This window comes from Molothrus aeneus, chromosome 19 (assembly GCF_037042795.1).
Source record: "Molothrus aeneus isolate 106 chromosome 19, BPBGC_Maene_1.0, whole genome shotgun sequence".
Lineage (NCBI taxonomy): Eukaryota > Metazoa > Chordata > Aves > Passeriformes > Icteridae > Molothrus > Molothrus aeneus.
The window spans coordinates 4,604,624-4,627,571 of NC_089664.1; the positions used below are offsets into that span (position 1 = coordinate 4,604,624).

Genomic DNA, 22,948 nt, shown 5'->3' on the forward strand with positions numbered 1-22,948 from the left:
ATCAATCTTTTGAGACCACTGCCCTGGGTGCTTCTGTTGCTACCTGTAAAGCAGGAAAGCTGTAATCCCAAGGAATATAACAGCACCACTGAGCAGTTTGTGCTAGCAGGGAAAGCCCTGCTGCCAGCCACAACCCTAATAAAATAATAAAATATCCCAAATGCTGTGCTGTTCTCTAAGAAAGTTATTTGGATATTGCAAACATTAAATATATATATATATATATATTCAATCTTTCACTACTGTCTTATATATTCAATCTTGCACTGCTGTCTACTGATGAAACAATCTCAAGTCAGCAGCCAAGAAGAGAAGCAATCTAGTCTTAAAAATTGGGATTTTGGACCATCCCCATGGGGAGAATCCCTCAATCCAAGCCAGGGGGCACAAGGAATGGGCTCATCCCCAAGAGCAGCCTCAGGAGCTGATAACAGATGCACAAGGAAAGTTTGCTGCTGACTTGGATATCTTAGTTTTTTAGGGAATTTATTGATCAGAGGAGGAATTCTGCCACTTTGTAAAGCATGAAGTTCCTCTTTAAAAATGAAGGGCAGCACAGATTTGGTATAGGTTTATCTTAGATAACTACAGGCAGAATATGAAGTATCTGACAAGGGAACATGTCCTTAATTCACCCAGAAAAACTATTAGAGATAGATGTTTGGCTTTAGACTGTATATAAAAGGCTTCCTGCATTAAAAGAGGTAAATTTTCCCAGCTCTAAATTAGAGCTATTTGAAACATTTTCCACAGAAGAGTTCTCTGTTGAAAATGCAGTTCCATTGAAGCATTTTGTGAAAGCATGTTGACTCCAAAAGCACTTTTCACTTTCTAAATGTATTTTTTCATACTCCCTCATTTCACTGCAGTGAAAATTTGAAATGTTTTGTGTTGCCATTACTGTTCTTTCCATCTTGGAAAAAGCTTTAATAGTAATTTTAATGTAAATTCTAATGTTATGTTATCATATATGCTATGCAGGTATATAATAAATCTCTTTATGTAGTTATAGATGTATAATATAATATGTATAAGGGTATTTACACATATATGACAATATAATATTAAGTATTGAAATTTAATATATTTAATATATTTAATACTATATAAGTGTTGCATACAACAGGCATTATGAATAGTATAATAATATATGACCATATTTGATGTAGAAAATGACCTGATATGCAACATTTCCTGTTTATTGTTGCACAGTTTGGAACAGCATAGAAGGATTGTACCTCACTGAGATAGTGCTATGCTCCAATATTGACATATACTGTCAGTAACAGTATTGATACAACAAGCCATGCCTCTGAAATTTGGAGTTCCTGAAATTCTTCAAAATGTTGCCTTTTTTTTTAGTCAAATTTTCCAATTTCTGGCCAGGGAACACAAATCCCCCTTTCCCAACAGGTTGCTGTAGAGCTGCTGGTACCCTGCCCTGCATCACCACAGGGATCCTGCTCCAGGGAGTGCTGGGAAAAAGGGGGACATTCTGTGACAAACACTGTGTATATATATGTATATAGGTACTCCAGAACATGTCATGCATGCTGGGCCCACAAGGATACTGGTTTATAAATTAGTGATTATTTTTTGTCCCAGTAACACCAAGTGCAGCACCAGACACCCTGCACTATCCTCCCCCAAAATCAACCTGCCCAAACCCAACCCTACATGGGTTCATGGAATCATTTAGGTTGGAAAAGACCACCATGAGCACTGAGTCAGCCTTTGGCTAATCACCACCTTGCCAACCAGAGCAGGGCAATCAGTGCCACATTCCACCCTGTCTCTCCTGAAAGGCACAGCTTTGAAAGCCCAAGTCCCAGGGCTGGGCAGCAGCAAGTTCAGACAGAGAAATTCTCCCTGTCACAAAGAAGCTGCTCTTTTATTGAGCCAGGCTGAGAGCTGGAGTGACACAAAGGCAGGAACATGGATTTCTGTCAGCAGCTCATGCTCGGCTGCTAATCAGATCAGAGGAGACTTGGTCACGATCCATTACCTGCTGCAGCCCTGTGACTAATTTGGAATGAGGCCTCTCAGAGCAGAGGAAGGATCCTGGGTAATTATCCCAAGAACCACACTCCAGATTAGGTAGAAAACTCAGGTGGAGCTGTAAAGGTCACTTTGTTCCATTAGGAAGAGCTCCTGCCTTCCTCCCTTCCCTCGCTGTCTCCTTTGCCTGGGTTCAGCCATGGAGCTCCATGAAACCCACGTGTGGTTGGCCCCCAAGGTTCTCTGTCTGCTCCCATCAAAGACCACAGCCTCATCCCCTCTGTCTCCTAATTTTTCCCTCTTCCTCCACCTCCTTCCCCCTCCCTTGGTTTATCTCCTCTCTTGTAGGATCAGATAACCAATAGCAGCCTATTGATTTACCCACTTGTCTGCCTATAACCCGAGCTGCCTGCTGATTTAGCTGCTTCCCCACTTATCTCATGTGTCATCCTTGGGTTTTCATTACCAGCAGCTATCATCACAGTGTAAAACCCTCTCAAACTGCTTATTGTTAATTAGCTAAGAACCAGAACTCAATGATTTGGATAATCACTGCCATAGTGAAAACAACCTGCATATTATTTTTAAAGGCAAATAATAACAACAATAATATTATATCCACAACATTACTTGGTAAATGAAACCCAGTTTCTGTGAAACCAAAGATTAAAACAGCACTTGCCAAATTATACTCAAAGCAGAAGATGTAATGTAGCCCATTCATCTGAAAAATTAAAATTTGTGCAAGTACAAGGATTTGAGAAATAAAACCATCTGGGCAAATGAGCAATTAAATCCCACATTTCCTTATTTTGTCAAAAACTTGGGAATAACCTTCATGAATTACATGCCCAGTGAATTTCCTCCTTCTACTGAAGTTGACTTCTTGCTAACCAGCATGTATTTATTTATTAATTCAGCCATGACCTCTATCTGTTGACTTTTGGACTAGCTCCCCATCTGGGACTGAAGCCATGGCTTCTAGCATCCAAATAAAACCTCAGTGACTTTTCCCAAAGATTATGGTCATTAGAGAGCCCCAAAAGCTGATCTGCAAACCTCTTACACAAATCAGCAGTTTGGGAGGGATGGAGAGACGTGGGCAGAATTCTCCTTCTATACTGATGGAAGAGGTCACTTTTTTTTTTTAATGTTGGTGTGTGTATCATACACAGAAGTCCATCAAAATTCAGCAGCAGAGAGAGACACTTCATTGGGGTCAGCCCTAGCTCTGCTCAGCTGAACCTCGTGTGAAGCTGCAGGGAACTTCCAGACACAGCAGAATCACAGCAAAGAGAAGAGGGGGAAAGGCTCAGAAAAAAGGCACTCCTGTCCCATTTCCACCCCACTCCCTGGTCCCTGGGCCCTACCTTGCAGGTGGAGTTTGCTCTCAGTGCTTTGCAGAAGGACAGAACTCACAGAGTCCAGATTGTCGTAGCTGTTACAGCCCAGGGGGCCGGTCCGAGTTTCTGTTACCTACAGAGGATGCAGAAAAGAGAGAATGTTCCCTTTGACTGCAGCACCACACCTTCCCCAGGCTTTTTAAATCTTTTAATTCAAGGACTCCTTGTCACGGGCTGGTATAAGCCAAAACACATCCTCCCTAATTGGGGAAAAATGCCCCATCCTGCAAGACACTGCTAATGTTTGGTGCAGTCTCAAGCTGAAAAAATCAGAAGGAATTGCGGCTGCTTTCTTTAGGGTACCTCAGGTTATTCTGGGCTTGGCAATGGGATCCTGCAGACTGATGTTTCTCACAGAGGATCTCCACTGGAGAACATCAGAAGCCTGTAGAGGAATTATTCCCTGGTTTCTCTTATTGGAAAGCAAGAAACAGAGATGGATTGCCAGCCCACAGTGGTGCCTGGTGCTCCCACAACAGATGTGAACGGCAGCCCTGTGCTGAGGATGGATGGAGGCACAGATGACCTGCAGTGCTGTTGCTGTTGGTTTCCTGCCCTCCTGGAATTCACCACGGGTGATTATCTGCTGTCACTGTTTCAATATCTCAATACAATTTCCCATCCAGAAGGGAACAGCCTCAGCCATGAGACAGCACAGAACAATAACGAGAGCTGAAACCTTTCAGAAATGGCTAACAATGACGACTCCATCCACATCACCTTCCCTGGAGTGAACTCAGCAACAATAAAATCCCTGCCCAGTGTAGGATGATTGCTTTCAGAGAAGGCAGCCTTTGCAGAGCCATTTTCCCTGTTTTGTATTCTCTGAGCAGCTTCCCTTCCTTCCTGCTGCAACCCCCAAGCTGTCTCTCAGTCCGTTTCATTCCAGAAGCCTCAGTAATGCCACACTGAGTTTTTCACCATTTCTTGTAAATTCAGCTGAGAGATGTTTTGCAGCCTTACACCCCCAGGAGACAAACACTCCTAGGTGGCACAGGGCTGTTCATTTCACAGACCTGCCTTTCCCTTCCAACCTCCATCACTGATCTGGGTCCTCTGTCCCTCTCTCCCTTCCAGAAGTCACTGTCACATTTAGTGAAAGCCTCCTGTCCTACACAATCACCACACTGAATGCTCACCTCTTTCCAGACATTGGTGACCCTGGGGAAATCAATTCTTCAATTGAATAAGAGCCAACAACCTAACCCTGGGAATAAAACAACTTGTGCTCAAAGAAGACACCAGACTGGCAAAGCCCTGCCCCAAATCCCTAGAGAATCCAAACAAGGCAGACAATCTTTTCCTTCTTCCTAAGGCAGGATGTGGTACCTTGATTGCTCCTGTAGAGATTTGGATCTCATGGAGTCTCCTCATGGTGCCATCACGATCTACAAAGTAGGAGGAGGCGAGCTGGTGCAAAGCTTCAACGCTCTGGGTGGCGTTTCCTGACTTTCTGTCGAGGCGGCTTTTGTCCATGTACATGGTCAAGGCCTCCTCTCCTGCAGCAGAGAGAAAAGGAGATTTCAGGCTGCAAGCAGGGAGAAAATGGTGTCATCTACTGCACCTAAAGAAAGAAAAGTCCCACACCTAGAGCACTCTTGGAGGAATCCACCCTTCCTCACCAGCATCATAGGAGGACATAGAGAAACCTCCTCCTCTATTCAGACAGCAAGGCCGAGTCCACCAGACAAGTAAAGCAGCTCCACTGAATTGAGTAGACAACATTTTGGACATTTTTTAACCAGCAGAGCTTTGCCACAAAGGATTCAGCCCATCTGTCCCACCTGAAGCACGTTCTCCCTGTAGGCAGTGCCTCTAGAGTGATGCACACCTGAGAGGAGAAGATCTCACTTTGTGCAAGTCTCTGTCTGACCTGACTTCTGGAGGGGATGGATGATGACTGCAAGCAGAACACAGTGTGCAGGTAGGTACAGTGGACAAACAAATGTTACTTGGACCTCTTCAGCTCCCAGTGGCATTGCAAAAGGGGAGAGGGAAGGGGATGAGTAAAGAGAATTAATCAGAGGAAAAGCAAATAAGTTAATTTGAACTAACCACCCTTGCTGCCTTCTTTCCTCTCCCAGAGTCTCATCCAGGGAATATAAGTAAAGAGTGAAAATACCATACAAGATAAGGGACAAAAGCAGGTGATTTTGAAATTGTAAGCTCAGAGAATCTGGGAGAGAAGCAGTTAAGAACTGATAAACATCAGCAGAGACCTGAATGTAACAAAACAGGTCTGAAAAGGACATGCAGCTGAGAAGGACGATTTACCTAATAATTCAATTTGTGCTGGGTGAGACACATTAAAATCCAGTCCATTCTTAACAAAAGGCTGGCATTGTGAGAAGTCTTAAAAGGTGGAATGCCATCCTGCATCCTTAACATGTGAAACATGGATTTTAATAAATGAAGAGAAGACACAATTAGGGGAGGAATGTGCCATTTCTACATAACTCTCTTAATGAGAAGAATGGTGCTTGTTCTGATTTGATAGATGAACCACTGATGAATACACTGCCTCTGGCAGTGATAGCATAGTCCAAAAAATATGTACCACTGCTTTCAAGGCCAAAAAATATTTCACTTTTCATCATCTTTGCATATTTTTTTTACGAGAACAAGGACTTACTTTTCTTTAAAATTCTTACAAGGTAAAACAATTTGATTCATCCAAATTATTTCTTTTATTTCATATATGAAAAAAATAACCCCAAATCCCAGTAAGCCCTCCCTCTCACTTTCCCTGGAAATTTTCCAGCTTTTATCTGAAAGCCAAATGCCTGAAAACAAACCAAAAATATTCTGGTGGAAAATCAAAATATTTTTATTAGATTTCAGTTTTTCAAGCAATAGTTGTGTTGAGTATTCAGCCTTTGGCTTTGAGATGAAAAATTCACTTTTTTTTTTCTTTTTTTGTGGAAAGAAGGTACTTTTCATCAAAATAATTGATCAGTTGAAATCTTTTAATTAGTTTTGCAGGACCTAAGTGGAGAAGTTAAGCATGTAAAACTTTGTCTTTAATATTTTGTTTAAAATAACAGACTAGCCTTCGACCACTATCAAAGCTGTGGTGGCAACAATGATGGCACTGTTACCTCTTACAAAAGCACTTTCCCTGGAAAATGACCAGCTTTGATTTCCTTTATCACCATTACCATTTTCATGTGTTGAGCTTGTGAGGAGACCTTGGCAGGGATCAAGGCTCTGCCACATCAGGCTCTGTCCACACAAACAAAGTCAATCCATCTTCCAGAGGATTGAACTCCCTGGATCTGATGAGACACAACAGGTGAACACAGCAAACAGCCAGCGAGGCACAGGGGATAAATAAAATGTCTGTGATTAATGTGAGGAGCAGTGGTCACTGCACTGACCACTCAATGCATTTTTGAGTTTCGTCTCTTTGTGTTTTTCAGGGGGATTTGAAGGAATTTTGTCATTTTTATGAAGCAACTCATTTGCCGCTGAAGAGGCTGGATCAGTGGGAAAGTGTATTTTGAGCCAGAAGTTCTGGATCAAAATTCCGTTCTCATGTAACAAAAGCATTTCACTGCAAGGAGATGCAGCAGAGAGAAATGAGAAATGTTGTTTCACCACCATTTTGTGAGGCTGTGGCAGGAGAAGGAAGGTCTGGGATAATTCTCCCCTCAGCAGTGATGCACAGCCATCAACTCTTCATCAATTGCACCAATAACTGGGGAAAAAAAACAACTTTCCTGGGAAAAAACATGCCTTATATTAACAGCCAAGGCACAAAAATCAGGATTTTTTCATTCCAGCCTGGCTCATTTTCACTAGAGGAATGCTGAGGCTGGAATCCTTGGCCAGGGGGCAGGCAGGAAGCCTGGGTGGAATCACATCAGGCAGCAGCACTGCTGTCACATCACCAGCAGATCTCCTCTTGGATTTGGTCCCTACACAACATGAACCAGGCACGGAGAAGGAGAAGGAGAAGGAGAAGGAGAAGGAGAAGGAGAAGGAGAAGGAGAAGGAGAAGGAGAAGGAGAAGGAGAAGGAGAAGGAGAAGGAGAAGGAGAAGGAGAAGGAGAAGGAGAAGAATCTGTTCTCTGGAGCAGTGAGGATTAGTGATTTCCCTACAAAAGTTGTCATTTTTTTCCTCCAAAGGAAGAAAACAGAGAAGTCCATGAGTGATGATGCTTTTTCCTGAAGGAGCAGTGCTGTCCCTAGGACTAAGGAGTGCTGAGCAGGGACACTGCTGCTGGAAACCTATTCTGTGCAGCTCTGTGCAGAGCTGGAAAAGCACAGCATCCCCATGGAGGGGTCACATGGGAAAGCAACTCTTGGATCAAGAGAGGTTAACAGAATTTTCCTGCATTATTAAGTCTTAATTTCTCCTTTAATTAAGTGAATGATATGTTCAAAGTTGTTTTTCCTTGAGGGATTTTCCTGAAAATTGACTCTCAGCTCTGTGTGCTCCATCCCAGAGCATGGATGCCCTCAAAGTGACCCTTCACCAGTGCCTTTGTCACAAGCAGGCTGGAGCAGAGCTGGGTTTTCACTGGCTGCCCTGCAGGTTTGAAAGGCACCAGAGCTGTTCCTCCTGTGTCCAGGTGTGAAAACTGCAGCGTTCAGGTGCTGCTCCATGTCCCACCCTCCTGGGGGCTGAGCAGCAGCTGGCATTTCAAAGCCAGCCCATTTCCTGTGTGTTTGTCACTCTCTGCCACCTCCTGAGACACCAGGCTGAGCCACAAACAGCCATAACCCAGAGCAGAACTGCCTGCAGCTCTGCTGGAGAGACACCAGCTCCTGGGAGAGCCAGGTCATGGCTGCTTTAATGTCCCAGAGCTCTTGTTTAGCCCCCAGACTGAGATTAGAACGTGTCCTCCGTGCATAATGCATGCCCAGCTCCGTCTGCATTTTCCCTGCCATTGCCAAGATAAATCCTCGTTTTCTCCCCACCATGCTCAGGGCTGGTGGGGTGTTTAGTGCTCCCCTCCAACACCAGTTCTCATTATGAGTCTCTGCATATTTAAAGTTGTTGTGTTGTAAAATCAGGGGAAGAAACAAGCTCCTGTGAATAATTTACAACCTCAGCCAGGCAAAATTAAAAATATATTTTACCATCAAAGGTCTTTCTTATTTTGAATTTTCATGGATGTGAGTGGCAAGAAAAAGAGGAATGTCAATGGGAAAAAAGTAAACCAGCAAAAAAGAAGATATAAAAATCTCTACTTGGCTGTCTTGGGCTCTGTAAAACACGGTCTTGAAAAGTGAATTCCTCAATAAAAAGCAGTTTATCTTTACCTAGACTTCATTAAGGCCTGAAGAAAGCAGTCACTTATGCTCTTCAATGCTTGGAAACCTCCTTTGTCTCACATCTCTTGCTGATGGAATGGACTTGTTTGGGTGCCTGGACTGGAAGAGCAGCCCAAGGATCTTTGAAGGACATCACCACACCAGAGGCCACTGGACTTCTGGGGAACTGTGCCAATTTAGCTACCTACCTAATTTGTGCATGAATCATATGCTCACATCTAATCTCATCCCAGTGTCTGCACAATGCTCTGGGAACAGACAGATGGCCAGAAATTCCTCAAAGTTCACTACAAACACAGCAATGTGGCAAGGCTGGAGGTGAGGCACGTTAGAAAAAGCAACAACAACAAATTTTGAAGTAAAATTGAGCCTTTACCACTGCAGAATCCTTCTCACAGGTAGTTGTTCTTGGAAGAAAAGCATTTAAATGAAAGAAAGGCACACCCCAAAGGGGGAAGAGAGCCATGAAAATAATACAGAAAAAAGAACCAGGAGTAAACATCAATAGGAGCTGCTGATTTTCACCCCTCCAAATGCTCCTGAAGCACCACCAGCAGCGCCTGCTCAGGAGTTCATGGCCCTACAGGGCTCTCTCTGATGTCATCCCTGACACATTCTGTGCACACACAGACCTCTCTGCAGCCCTTGCATACACATTTTGAATTTTACTGAACTGCTGTTTTTCCAGAAGTCTGCTCCATGTTAATGCATTCAGCCTTCCGGCCATCTCTTCCCCTCTGTTCACGCTCCCTGCCCAACTCCTTGAACTCCCTTTTCCTGGAGCTCTTTAAAATTCCTCCAGTTCCAGCAAGAAAGGATGTTTTTCCCCCACCCCTGCATTTGTTTTCATCCTGTGAAAACGAGGGATGAGCAGGTTCTGTTGTGAAGCTGAGGGCAGTGGTGCAGGGCTGGCAGGACAGTGGCCCAGCTGAGGGATGGGTTTCTCCTGACACACACAGGGTCAGAGCAGCACAGGGGCAGCTCCCACCTCACACTCTGAATTCATTGGCAAAGGCTCTTTGGGAGGGTGTGATGGAGTTCACAGGGGTCTGAGGATGAGGGAAGAGATGAGGATCTGACTCCATGTTTCAGAAGGCTTGATTTATTATTTTATGATATATATTATACTAAAACTATACTAAAAGAATAGAAGAAAGGATTTCATCACAAGGCTAGCTAAGAATAGAATAGAAAAAGAATGATAAAAAAAGCTTCTGTCTCAGACAGAGAGTCCAAGCCAGCTGACTGTGATTGGCCATTAATTAGAAACAACCACATGAGACCAATCCCAGATGCACCTGTTGCATTCCACAGCAGCAGATAACCATTGGTTACATTTTGTTCCTGAGGCCTCTCAGCTTCTCAGGAGGAAAAATCCTAAGGAAAGATTTTCATAAAAGATGTCCGTGACAGGAGGGGGAGCTGCAGCCTGGCCTGTGCCCCCACTGCTTTCAGAGTCACAGGGTGGTTCAGACTGGAAAGGACCACACTGGGGTATTTGGTCCAGCCTCCCTGCTCTACAGGGTCATCCCAGAGCACATGGCACAGGACTGCATCCAGCTGGTTCTGGAATTTCTTCTGTGAGGAGACTCCACACCCTCTCTGGGCAATTTGTTCCAATGTTCCCAAGAAATTCTTCCTCACGTTCAGCTGGAACTTCCAGGGTATCACTTTCTGCCTGTTCCTTTTGTCCTTGTGGCTGGCACCACCAAGATGAGCCTGATCCATGCTCAAGGCACCCCCCTTTAGATAATTATTAATGAGGTGTCCACTCAGTCATCTCTTCTGGAGACTGAATAGCCCAGCTCCCTCTGCTTTTCCTCACAACAGGGAAAACCAGCCTGTCACCCTGGGTTTTTTAAGATTTTCTAAGCCTTCTGATGTTTACATTCTTGCAATGAACTTTCTCACGCACTTTCTGTAAATAACTTATTGTTTTGCATTTTTTTATGGAAGAGGAGAAATTTGATGGACTGTTGGTTTGTCCAGTGTCATTGGAGAGGTGGCACTGTCACCCTCCAACCCACTGTCACTTTTGGAAATCTATAAACGTTGGAGTCAGAAATTAAATTTCCCTCTTTTTTACCTCAGAGAGTCCAGTGTCTGCGTTATTTCATGTCCTGGAGCAACAGATGCCCTGCTCCCCTCACCTCTGCCACAGCCCCTGCTCCGCCAAACTGGACACACTTCCAGCACTGCCCAGTGCCTTCACCACCCTGTTGTGTTGTGATTTCATGGTTAACCCCAAAACCTCAGATCCCTCCCCTGATAATTCCCTCCCATGTGTGTCAGTCACCTCTCCTTTCCCCTCCCAGCACTGTCTGTCACTCCTGGCATTCCAGAAGGGCACTGAGTGATTGGCAGATCCAAAGGATGCCCTCTACCCCTGGGGGGCATTGGGCCATCCAAGTGTCCTTTGTCCCTTTGTCCCTCCCCTCCTGTCCCTGCTTGGTGCCTCCCTGCCCCTTCCCTGCCCCTCTCCCCGGGGTTAAAGGAGCAGCAGCCACGGGCTCAGGGAGTTCTGTTGGAGCTGGTGCTGCATTCAGAGGCCTGAGGGCCAGAATAAAGCTCTGGATCCAAACCCTCCATCAGAACCGACTCCTTTCCTTCACCATGGCCTGAAAGCTTCTCCACAGAGGGAAACCTGAGGAGCAGCCCCTGTTATGGGGGGAAGCTCCATCCCAGCACCACCAGAGCTCCTGCAGGCCTGGACTTGTCCCCACGTGCCCACTGCAGCATCCAGGCAGCCCAAAGTGTCTGTGGGGTGAAACACCACACACCCAGGCAGCCAAAAGTGTCTGTGGGTGAAACACCACACACCCAGCCAGCCAAGAGTGTCTGTGGGTGAAACACCACACACCCAGCCAGCCAAAAGTGTCTGTGGGGTGAAACACCACACACCAGCCAGCCAAAAGTGTCTGTGGGGTGAAACACCACACACCAGCCAGCCAAAAGTGTCTGTGGGGTGAAACACCACACACCCAGCCGGCCTAAAGTGCCTGTGGGGTGAGACACCACACACCAGCCAGGCAAAAGTGTCTGTGGGTGAAACACCACACACCCAGCAGCCAAAAGTGTCTGTGGGTGAAACACCACACACCCAGCCAGCCAAAAGTGCCTGTGGGGTGAAACACGACACACCAGCCGGCCTAAAGTGCCTGTGGGGTGAAACACGACACACCCAGCAGCCAAAAGTGTCTGTGGGGTGAAACACCACACACCCAGCCAGCCAAGAGTGTCTGTGGGTGAAACACCACACACCCAGCCAGGCAAAAGTGTCTGTGGGTGAAACACCACACACCCAGCCAGCCGAAAGTGCCTGTGGGGTGAAACACGACACACCCAGCAGCCAAAAGTGTCTGTGGGGTGAAACACCACTATTTGGTTCAGGAGCAAGGGCCAGACAAGCTCAGGCAGGTCCTATCCAGCTATATTGGTAAATATTCCAATACCACCCCCAGAGCCAGCCCAGGTGCCACCTACCTCCCAGGGTGGCAGAGATGAGGAGGTGGGTGCCGTACTTTTTGATGATGGTGTCAATGAACTGCTGCGTGGTGGGTCTCCTGCCCAGCAGGCGGATGCTCCTCTGGAACTCGGGCATCAGGGGCAGCGGGTTGTGGAGCAGGTCCCTCCTCTCGATGGCTGTGTTCCTCACCTTCCAACGGGCAAACTCCCTGTGCCACAACACAGGAAAACACAACAGGGGTGAGGCTTCCAGTCTGGAGGGGCAGGGGGAGTCAGCAGGGGTAGGAGAGGAGGATGGAGAAGGGGCCAGTGCTGTTGGACACCCCCCATGTGGATTCACACATGAGGTCACGAGGCTGGACAGAGGGGATGGGGAGGAGAAGAGGAAAAGTGAGACATTACTGCACAATAACCATATGCTACAAGGATCAGGCTGGTGAGGAGGCGCCCTTGGAGACATCAGAGGTGTCTGTCAGAGAGCTGGACTGCCCTAAAATAAAAGCAAGCTGGTTCCTTCACCTTCCCACACTTTGGGGTCTTTCATTTCTCCATAAAGCAGCAAAGTCTGGTCTCTGTCAGCAAATGGTCTCAACCACAGATCTAGCCCAAACTGATCATTGCTAAATCTCTAATGCCCACAAGCCTTCCTAGCACGCTTTTGCAAAGCAAAGCTGAAGAAAATACATTTTCTCCAAACATCTTCATCTTTCAGCACCGTAAGTATGGCAAAAGAGAATTTTGGAAAACAATTTTTGAGGTAAACAATGTAAAAGGATGGATTCAGATACAAGCAGAGTCCAGGATGAAAGTGGAGGTTTTGTTCATGTTTTAGGAAAAAAAAACCAAAGTGATTCTTAAATCCATGCTTTTAAACTGAGAGCAACTGGGATAAAAAATAAAGTTAATGTTTGCAAAAGCAGTTCTTTATTGCAGGTATCCATTTTAAAACAACACAGAGGGAAATGCCTAGAGAAAAGCTTGCACACCTGCAATCTAAAAATCAGGCCTCTGAAACATCACCAGCTGAGCACCTGAAAAATGAGAAACCTATTAATGTCTTTCAAAAAGTATTGAGCAAAGCCTTCCTTAAAGGAGAGGATATTATTTATACCCATTCTCCTACAATGCACCTGCTCTATCTTCAGCTATCTCCCAGATCATCAGCTCACAGGCTCCTCTGTCACTTTTAATCCACCCATTCCTGTAACTTGGGTTTAAACAAATATTTTATTTAAATTGTAGGTGTTGTGGTTTAATCCCAGCTGGCAGCTCAGCCCCACAGAGCCACTCACTCCTCCTAGAGAGGAGGAGAGTCAGCAGGGTGAAAGTGAGAGAACTCATGACTTGAGATAAACAGTTCAGCAGATAAAGCAAAAGCTGCACAGGCAATCAAAGCCAATCAAGGAGTTCATTCCCCATTGCCCATCCCAGTCTGGAGTTCAGCCATCTCCAGGGCTCAATCAGAGTGACTGGGGAAGATAAACTAACTCACACTGCACATGCCCCTTTCCTCCTCCTTCCTCAGCCCTACAAGCTGAGCAGGATGTCCTGTGGTGTGGGATATCCCTGGGGTCAGCTGGGGTCAGCTGTCCAGGCTTTGTCCCCTCACAGTTCCTTGTGCATCCCAACCTCATCCCCGGTGGGGTGGGATGAGAGGCAGCAGAGCCCTGACCTGTGTAAACTCTGCTCAGCAGCACACCTGTGCTATCAGCACTGTTCCCAGCAAAATCCAAAGCACAGCCCCATACCAACCTCTATGGAAAAAAAATTTAACTTTATCCCAGCGTTACAGAAGAAATTTAATAACAGTGTTCTCTGGGAATAATCTTGTTTTGCATTAGTGTGGCTCAGCAGTAGCAGCTAAAGCAGAAAGAAATTTACTCAAAGAGTAAACTTTGAGAAAATTAGTGCCGCTAACAAGGAATGAGCTGAATTCAGCAGAAACAAGTGGAATGAAGATGAGGCCCAAGGAGACTCTTCCAAGAGAATGAAGTCACTTCAGAAGTAGGCCAGCCCCAGTAAAAACAATAAGAAGTTAAGGTACCACTGGTCAGAATTAAGGATTTGGGGTTGGATTTGAGGATTGGGTGACCAGATGGCACAGGTATGATTCTGAGGCATGAACTGGGCCAGGGTCCCCTCTGCAGGCAGCCAGCTCACACTGTAACCCAGCAAAGACTAACTGGAAACCTTCTCAGGCAGACTTGGCACTCCCAGCAGGATCCTGGGTTAAAATCTGTCACTGTGGCTAGTTTGGAGTAATCCATAACACCCAGTCCAAAGCAGGAACGACAACCCCTGGCCCTGAGGCAGCACTTCCCATCAGGGAGTGTCCTCCCAGCACACCAACCCCACCTGGCTGGCAGAGACCCTGACACACAGGCACATTCAGAGACTCAGCTGCAAAGCCAGGAGCACAAACCAGATGTTTTCTGCCCAAGTTGATTCTATACTCAGTCCACTCTGCGTGTGTTGGGTTATTTGACTTAATGTAATTATGCAGGTATTTATTTTGATTGTGCCCCTTCACAACACTCCACGCTGCCTGACAGCAGTTACATTCATCAAAATACCAAAGTGCCAGATATTTACATCAAAATATCTCCTTACACCTGAGCTAATGCTCCCTCTGTAGTTCTTTGCTTTCACAAGCCAAGTGAAAATGCCAAAACAAAACACACCTCCTACTACATTACAAGAGTCATTAGTGCCAAACCTTGCAATCTGAAGAAACATCCATCCTTCCTAGAAAAACCTCAGTCAAAAGGCAAAACCCCCTTCATACAACGAGTTCTTAACACAAGGAGTGATGAAACAGATCATTTGCTCACAGGTTGTCTGCAGATAACAAATACATCACCAATGCATTCCCTTTATGGAGCAGAGGGTGTTCTCTGCTGTCCCAGAATTGCGTAGAAGTTGATTTTAATGATAGATAAAACTTTAAAGGAAAGACAAAGTTTCTCTCTGACACCACCAATCATCCCAGATTAGAGTTCTAATCCCAGACCTTGAAATCCCCTTTGAGGAAGGAATGGCCCCTTCAGCAGTTGCACTTGATGGGAAGAGGCAGAGCTGGATGCTCGAAGACAGGCAAGTTTTATAATAAATAAATAGACACACCCATGTTCCATCAGAAAGATCACAACTAGCAAGCATGGGAAGAATGCCACCTGTGCTTCCTCTCCAAAGAGACAATCATTGCTTCCTGTAAAACTCAAGCACACATTCAGATTCCTGCTCCCTGCAGTATCCATAAAGTCAGGAGGGACCAGAGCACCCCAGAGCCACCACGTTTTCAGACAGGGCTGAGGGAATGTTCCATGTTCCCAATAGAGTTCAGAGAGTTTGGTTTTGCTGCTTGCAATAGATAATTTAGCAACAAAGAGTTGAAATGTGCAGCTGGTCAGGTATTGATCCCTGTTCTCCTTCAGGGGAGCTGTGGCTGCCCCTGGATCCCTGGAAGTGTCCATGGACAGGGCTTGGAGCAGCCTGGGACAGTGGAAGATGTCCCTGCCATGGCAGGGGGTGGAATGGGATGAGCTTTAAGGTCCCTTCTGACTCAAAGCACTCCAGGATTCCATGGTATATCAGCACCCAGAGCCTGGGAGCGCCTCCATTCAGGGCAGACTGGGGAGTGATGGGCAATGAAGGCAGGAAAGGAGAATGACATTTGGATAAACAATGTGTCCAAAGGAAAAGTGGGGTCATTTCTTACATCAGGTCCAACATCACCCTTTGACACCTCTGCAGGAGACAAAAGCAGGAGTTTAAAGGGAATCACTGTCACATCTCCAGCCTTTCCTGCTGCCAAGGGACAATCGCAGCCCCATTCTTGCAGTAGAAGAACCCTGAGCAGAATCCACCTCTAAAGCATGACAGTGAAGGAGACTTTTCCACCCAACTGTTATTGATGCCATCCCTCCCCAGGGCTCCCTGCTCCCAGGGCACATCAGCAGGTGAAAGCCCAGTTCTGCTCTGCTCTCCCTGTGCTTGGATGTGTGGCTTTCCCAGCTGACAAGAAAAGCTGAGCAAATATGTTATGATGAATAATTTATGCAACTAAGTTAGATGTTTATCTTCTGCTCATAGAATATCCATGAACCAGTTGCAATTCCCTCTAAGTTATGCATTATTTGAATTTACTTAGTGACATTTTTCAAGCTTTTTTTATAGGTTTTACATAGCATTTGGCTGTTTTATTTCTTTGTGTGCTGTTGATTCATTGGGATTGGAAACAAAGGAAGGGAACACCAGTAGGGTCATCTGCTCCAACTTCAGTAGTCAAACAAATGATATGGCCTTGTTAAGCTTCCTTTTTAATGTCCAAAAAATACATTTTAAACTTGGCTCACTGAATTCCAATATTTTACATGGAAAGCAAACTTCTAATTCCAGCAATCTTCCATGCAACCTACAGAAGCCTCTGCTGCAAGATGCACCTGAGGCCAAGATTATGGTACAGTTTTGGAAAATAGACTTAACATTAATAGATATGGCTACTGAAATAATTTAGAATTATTGAGGTCATAAAAAAAAATTATATTTGCAGGGAACAGCATAGATCTGGCCTTAGGGAATGTTCCAGCCTGAAACTCCTGAAGTCTCTGAAGAAACACCTCCAAGAACAGGTTTTCTATTAGCTTTCAACTCTAGATTTAATTGCATTTTCTGCAGAAGCAGAAAATCAACCAAAATGAATTCTGAGTGCTGGGTTAGGTAAGCAATACTCTTGTCTGTTTGTCACCACTGGTTCCTTCCACCTGTGGCTCTTGGGAGGATTTACCAAGGCCTTGCATTTGTGGATAATGTGTGGAAAAGGTGCTGAAACCTTTCCTCACAGAACCATCCTGGGCTGCCTTTCACTCCTCTCTGAGCCACCAGCAGCACCACCTGGGACACAGAGCTGAGGCCTCGACAGCCCCTGAGGCATTTTAAAAAGAGAAATATTGCCCTGTGCATCACTTGTTTTCCAGGTGAAGAAGTTGCAAAGACTGGACTGGGATTAGGGGGCACCCCATGGTACAGCTGGGATTGGTATAGCTGGGATCAGTACAGAGTCTTCTGACCCTCAGGGGAAATCCCAAGCAAAGACCTGAATTTCTGCCAGCAGGGGAGCTTTGAATGGCTTTGGAAAGAGGAGAAACCTCTCAGCAGGGAGGAGAAGGGTCAGTATCCCTGAGGGAGATGGGATAAGGAGAAACTCTGACCCAAGGTCTGCGTAGTGGGGTGTGGCACTTGTTGGGGCTCTGTCTCCACAGGGCTGAGAGCCCAAGGGAGTTTGGGCCGTGCCAGGAAATGCCCTCCAGGCCCTCGAGAGAAACACAGAGGAGCTTCTGTAAGGGCTGAAAGGGGCAGGAGATGCTGAAAGGGGAAGGGGGGTGAGAGGGAAGAGGGATGAGGGGTGCAGTACTGCCTCAAGGAGGCACATGCACAGATTGAGGGACACACTTTATTTGAATAGGGCTGAGGATGAGAAAACACTGCCCCTTCAAGCTGCATTAATGAGCTTCCATCAAGGCCAGCACGTCAGGGGCAGAAGGAGCCACTAGGAATGTCTCAGTGCTCATTAGCACTATGACCCTCCAGGGAAACAGAAAAACAGGGAAAAAATCTACAGAAGAGGGAGGAAAAGTCAAGAGGCTGGAATAGGTACATCTTGCCCCCCATCATCAGAAAGGACAGCAGGATCCAAGGGCAGGAGCATCTCTACCCAGGGAGGGAAGTCTGAGGGAGAGGGGACATCAGAGCAGATTAAATTCCAGCTCCACATGGCCAAGACAACCAAAGCATGTAAGTGAGGAAACAAATATTCAGCACAGACCTTGGGGGCTGGTGCTTGAAACAAAAGAAAAAAAAAAAAAAAGGAGTTAAATGTGTTAAATGATCAGGACAGTTTTAAAAAGGAAAAAAAAATAGCAGAGGCACTGAACAAATCTAAGCAGAAGAGCCCAGCCCCTCCAGGTGCTGGATGTGCATCCTTCAGAGTATCCCACCAAGTGCACACTCAAACAGGAGCAGCCCCAGCCCTCCCTGGGAACTGGGCAAGGACAAGGCAGCAGCTCCATTCTGCTCCATGGCTCTTTGCTTTTTTAATAAAATTTGTCTTGAAAGTCACCCACTGCTCCCAAAGGTGATGGGCCTTCCTGAAGGCAGCACGCTCTGCACTAACAGCAGGACACAAACATTATTTCATGCCCTCCCCTTGGCATATTGCCCACATAATTGACTGTGATGTCACCAGGACTCCCTGATGTCAGAGAGATGTTCCCTGGGATTTTGGTGTCTCTGCCCCTGTTTTCTTTCAAGCACTTCACCATCATTAAGAGAGACATTTTTGGACATGTCTGTGTGTGCTGCAGACAAATATTAGTAGCTGTCAGAATGAGTGTGAACCAAACCAGACAGATTTAAGCCTTGTCTGGGTAAGAAACAAGTGCTGTGTTAGCTCTAAATCTTCCAGAACCCTTCCAGATACTCCTACAACAGAGCTCTTGGTTTGGGGCTTTTGTTTTGCTCTGCCTTTCCTTTTTCCAGCCCAGTTGTCCCAGCCCCTGGCTGCACAGAGACCTGATTATCTCCAGTCCTCAGGATGATGGCTCTTCCAGGTCCCTGTGAGCCCTGGATGCTGCAAACAAAGCCAAGGGACAGGGCTGAGCATGACAACAGCACCATAATGCTTATCTTGTTCTGCCAGATCAGGCTTTAGAGGAGCCTGTGCGGGGTATCTGGGATTATGGTGGGGTCAGTGATATTTCATTTCCAGTCTGTGCCCTCAAAATGCCAGACAGCCCCAGGCTGAGCAGTGCAAAATTCCTTCAGCACTTCCCTCTGCAGCTTGGCCTCTTCCCTATCTAGGCCAGCATGAAGAAGTCACTCTTCAAAGCTGAGCTTTTCAAAGGACCTGCAAGAATTAGTTTCCTGTGAGGGTTTGGCACTCATCCCCCCTAATCTATTTAAAAAACCTCCAGTCTGTAGATTTAAACTAGATCCAAATTAGACAGAGGCTGAAACTCTGCCATGAAATAGAGAAAAAAAAACAACAAAAAAAAAAAACCCTAAAAATTTAATTCCAGAGAAGTATGAAAAAGAAATCACTTAAGCTGAAAGTCCAACAGCATTTTGCATAACAACCAGGCAAGTAGACAGGCTCACTTATGACAGCTGGCAGGTGAATGAGATAAATAAATTGACTATTGATCTATTGATAAATGCTGTGCTGCCTGCAGCAGCTTTATTGCTCTAAGGGCATTTACCTGGGTGGGACTGAACCAAGGGGAGGACAATCAGAGTTTGAATCATTCAGCAGAGTCCTATGGCAGAAATTAAGCAATGCTGTGGGACTGCTTCCTCCTCCACCTGGCTCCACAGGACAAAGGAAGAATTTCCTGTTGCTTCTCCCCTTGGTCTGTCCTTTGGCCACGTGCTTGGTGTTGGCTGAGGGGTCTGAAACCTCAAATATTCCCCCTTTTTTTGGCAAGCAGTTCAGCCTGCTCCAGAGTTTTGTTTTCATCTCTCTAATCATTTTCTTAAAGATAGTAAATTGTTACAGAGTTGAAAGCTCTGAGGTTTTTTTTTTTGGAGAGGGGGGATGTGGGAGGTAAAAATGGGGTCCAGAACAATATGACAGTTGCAAGAATCAAAATGAAATAAAATTACTTCAAAGTCAGAGGAATTTCATGTGACCTTGAAAGCCCCTTGGTAAACAGGTTGTGCCAGCACTGAATTAAAATCCAGTCAGACAAACATGATTGCAAATGTTGTGCTTGCTCTTAGGATAGGACTGCATTTGGGTCTCTTAGGAAGCAATATGGAATTGTTGGGTGCCCAAAAGATTGATTTGTTTAGAAAAAAACTGAAATAAATTAATGATTAGAGACTCAAAGCAGAGTGATTCAGCATAGGCAAGAACAAGTTAAAAGATAGGTCATTAAATTTGATCATTATTAAATTTGTTTATTATTAAATGTGATCATGGCCAGGATGTGGCTGTAATTCTTAATCTTGACTTCAAATCCAAACACATAAAAACATGGTGGAGTAGGTTTCTACCCTTCCAGCTGCTTGGGATCACCTCCAGGCCATGGATTTCTGCATCCTCACTAACACACAGTAACTTCTGAACTCCTTCAACACAGCTCAGTGGATCTGCTCCCAAACCCCACCAGATCCAGCTGCTGCAATGCCCACCAGTTCCAGTTCCTTCCAGTTCCTTCCACCTCACCCACCAGTTCCAGTGCAAGCAGCTCGTGGACATTCATCCCCCAGCTCTCCCTGTTATTTGTGGTTATTTGTGCAGGTTTCCTTCCAAAAACCCCACACCTCGAGCACTGCACAGACCCTTCCCAAAATCAGCCTCCATCAGCCTCAGCCACCCCACAGATGTGCTGGTGGGGGTTCCCATTGATAGTAAAAAAATTTAAAATCATGGAAAATTCAGAGAGTTAGAAAGAAGGTTAGGCTTGGGAGATGTTAGGCCTTGTGTTTGCTAGATCATGTGAAACTGCACCTGTGTAATCAGTATATGATAAATGATATGATTGTTAGATGTGACGATTATTTAGTAATTAGATCTAATTATTGATTAGTCATGAGAAGAATCATGAGAAACTATGTTAAAGATTTGAGGGGGATCATGAGAAATCCATGCTTGGGTGAAATCAATGTACACAATAGAAGAATGTAAGTTTAATAATTAATATGTAAGTTATATAAGGATAGAATATAAAACATGTTCAACCATGGTGGGTCAGATTTGGGTTTGTGTCCCCTGACACCCAGAGCTCTCAATAAAGGCACCTGCATACAATCATTCCATGATTATGTGTTCCTGAACACCAACACCACGAGTGCTGACACCATCTCAGCTGTTCCACACTGGGCTGACAGCCCCTCTGAGCCCCTGCAGTTCCCATGGGCTTGATGGGAGCGGCTGGAAGCAGCAGTGACATCTCTCCAACAGCTCCCAGCACTGTTCGCACCACCACAGCTTTTAACAATCGTTATTAATAACAGCAAACGTTCTGCTCTGGAGCTGTTTGCTCCCTGAAAGCTCACCCAGACCACACATGGTTTATCAAGCTGCTGGGGAAGCTGTTCCAACAGGCTGCAGGGTGCTGTGCTCCGAGATGGACAGCACAGGGACACCCAGTCCTTCACCGTGAATTAGAATAAAAATCACAGGACAAGCAGCAGGAGCAGCTCTCCCACTAAAATACCTGACATAGCCTAGAGAAACTCACCTGTGAATCAGGCATTTTGAGTTCTCTGCTTGCCAAAACAATGACACAAATATTGTTTTTCATAGCAGGGTCTCCTGGATTTCTGTCTCTAGAAGTTTGACCCAGAATTCACAATCAAGCTGATCCTGGAATGTCAAGGAGCTGTCAAGAAGAAGCTTTCACAGCACTTTTGAAGCAATGGATGGAAACATCTGAGTCATTCAAGGAATTTAAGGTATTATTGAGGAAAGCTGGGACAGCTGCCATGATTGTAGGTTCTCTTCACACTTCTTTCAATTCCCTTCTTTGCACACAAATCCAGGGGGATGAGGGCAGAGATCAGCCAACAACAGGTTGGAAGGGAAGCCAAGACACAGGATGCTGAGACAAATAAGATTGTATAGGAGCATGTGGCACAGACAGAAAAAATGTCCCAAACCATGTGGTCTTGTGCTGTACCAATTGGGTTGGGGGGGCAGGGGGGAAACAAGAAAAAACTACAAATAACACCAACAAAACAAAGAAAAGCCAAAAAAACTAACACAACACACAAAAATAACCCAACCATAAACCCCCAACCCCCAAAACAAGCAATAAATCCACAAAAACCACCTGACAAACTAGCCCTTTTCACATTGATGTGTTTATTGGGACTCTAGTAGATTAAAGGATTACACCCTCAATGAAGTCCCTCCTCTTGTGGCTAAGTAGCACATGAGAATATTTAAATCTTTTGTAACCAAGTTTGCAATGGAAGACAGGCAGGGAGAGTTTAATTTATGAAGCAGATAAATCACCCAGGGGTGACTGGCCCATGTGAAGTCCTTGTGACCCCATGGACCCTGTCAGCAAGCGGTGCCTGCCCCAAAATTCACCAAATGTGGGTTCAGAGCCTGTCAGTGCTCCTAGGAGCACAACAGCACCAATCAAAGGCTGCAACAAGAACACAGTTTGGAACAAATAATTTCATTAAATTGCACTTGCTTAATTTCCTGAAGATAGAGGTGTGTGTGGAGCACAGGCTTTTTTCCTAATTTTAGCTGTAGCAAGCTGATAACCTCAGCCTGTGACACCACAGCCCCAAAGTTTGCTCTGTGCTTATCATAATTCACAGTTTGCTCAGATGAAAAACCTGAGAAATGTCCCCTTGAACCTTAATTCCTCACGTTGCAGGTGAGGGTACCAGGCTGCTGCACTGCCTGCAGCTTGAGCACAGCATTTGTCAATACTGGGAAAGTAATATCAGAAATTTAGCCTTGATTGCCCTTTTTCTCAAGAAAAAGCATCAAATTTTCTCCAACACAGCATGCAGCTATGTTTCAAAACTCGAGCTGTTGTTAGAAAATGGAGCTATCACCCCTCCTCCGGTCAGTTGTGCTGCTCACTTGGCAAAGGCTCAAAGTCACTGATTTAGGAGGGGGGAAGAATAGAACAGAAGATGATGTTTAAATACAAAGCTGCTCCTGCCTCCTCTACCCAGCTGAGCCCTCCTGGCAGAGCCACCTGGGCACAGCTGCCAGGCTTGTGGGCAGAGCAGGCAGTGCTGGGAAAGTGTCCCCTGTCGCCCACCCCTGGGCCCTG

At 45.6% G+C, this 22,948-nt stretch overlaps 1 protein-coding gene across 1 annotated transcript in view; it reads right to left on the minus strand.

The window, feature by feature from the left end:
- Positions 1–22,948, minus strand: part of BRINP1 (BMP/retinoic acid inducible neural specific 1) — a 93,035-nt gene that overhangs the window by 17,608 nt on the left and 52,479 nt on the right. The window contains exons 3-5 of the mRNA XM_066563156.1: positions 12,165–12,355; positions 4,731–4,900; positions 3,369–3,474 (exon numbers count right to left, since the gene is read on the minus strand). Coding sequence (XP_066419253.1) covers positions 3,369–3,474; positions 4,731–4,900; positions 12,165–12,355 — 467 coding nt within the window. The remainder of the gene's footprint in view (positions 1–3,368; positions 3,475–4,730; positions 4,901–12,164; positions 12,356–22,948) is intronic.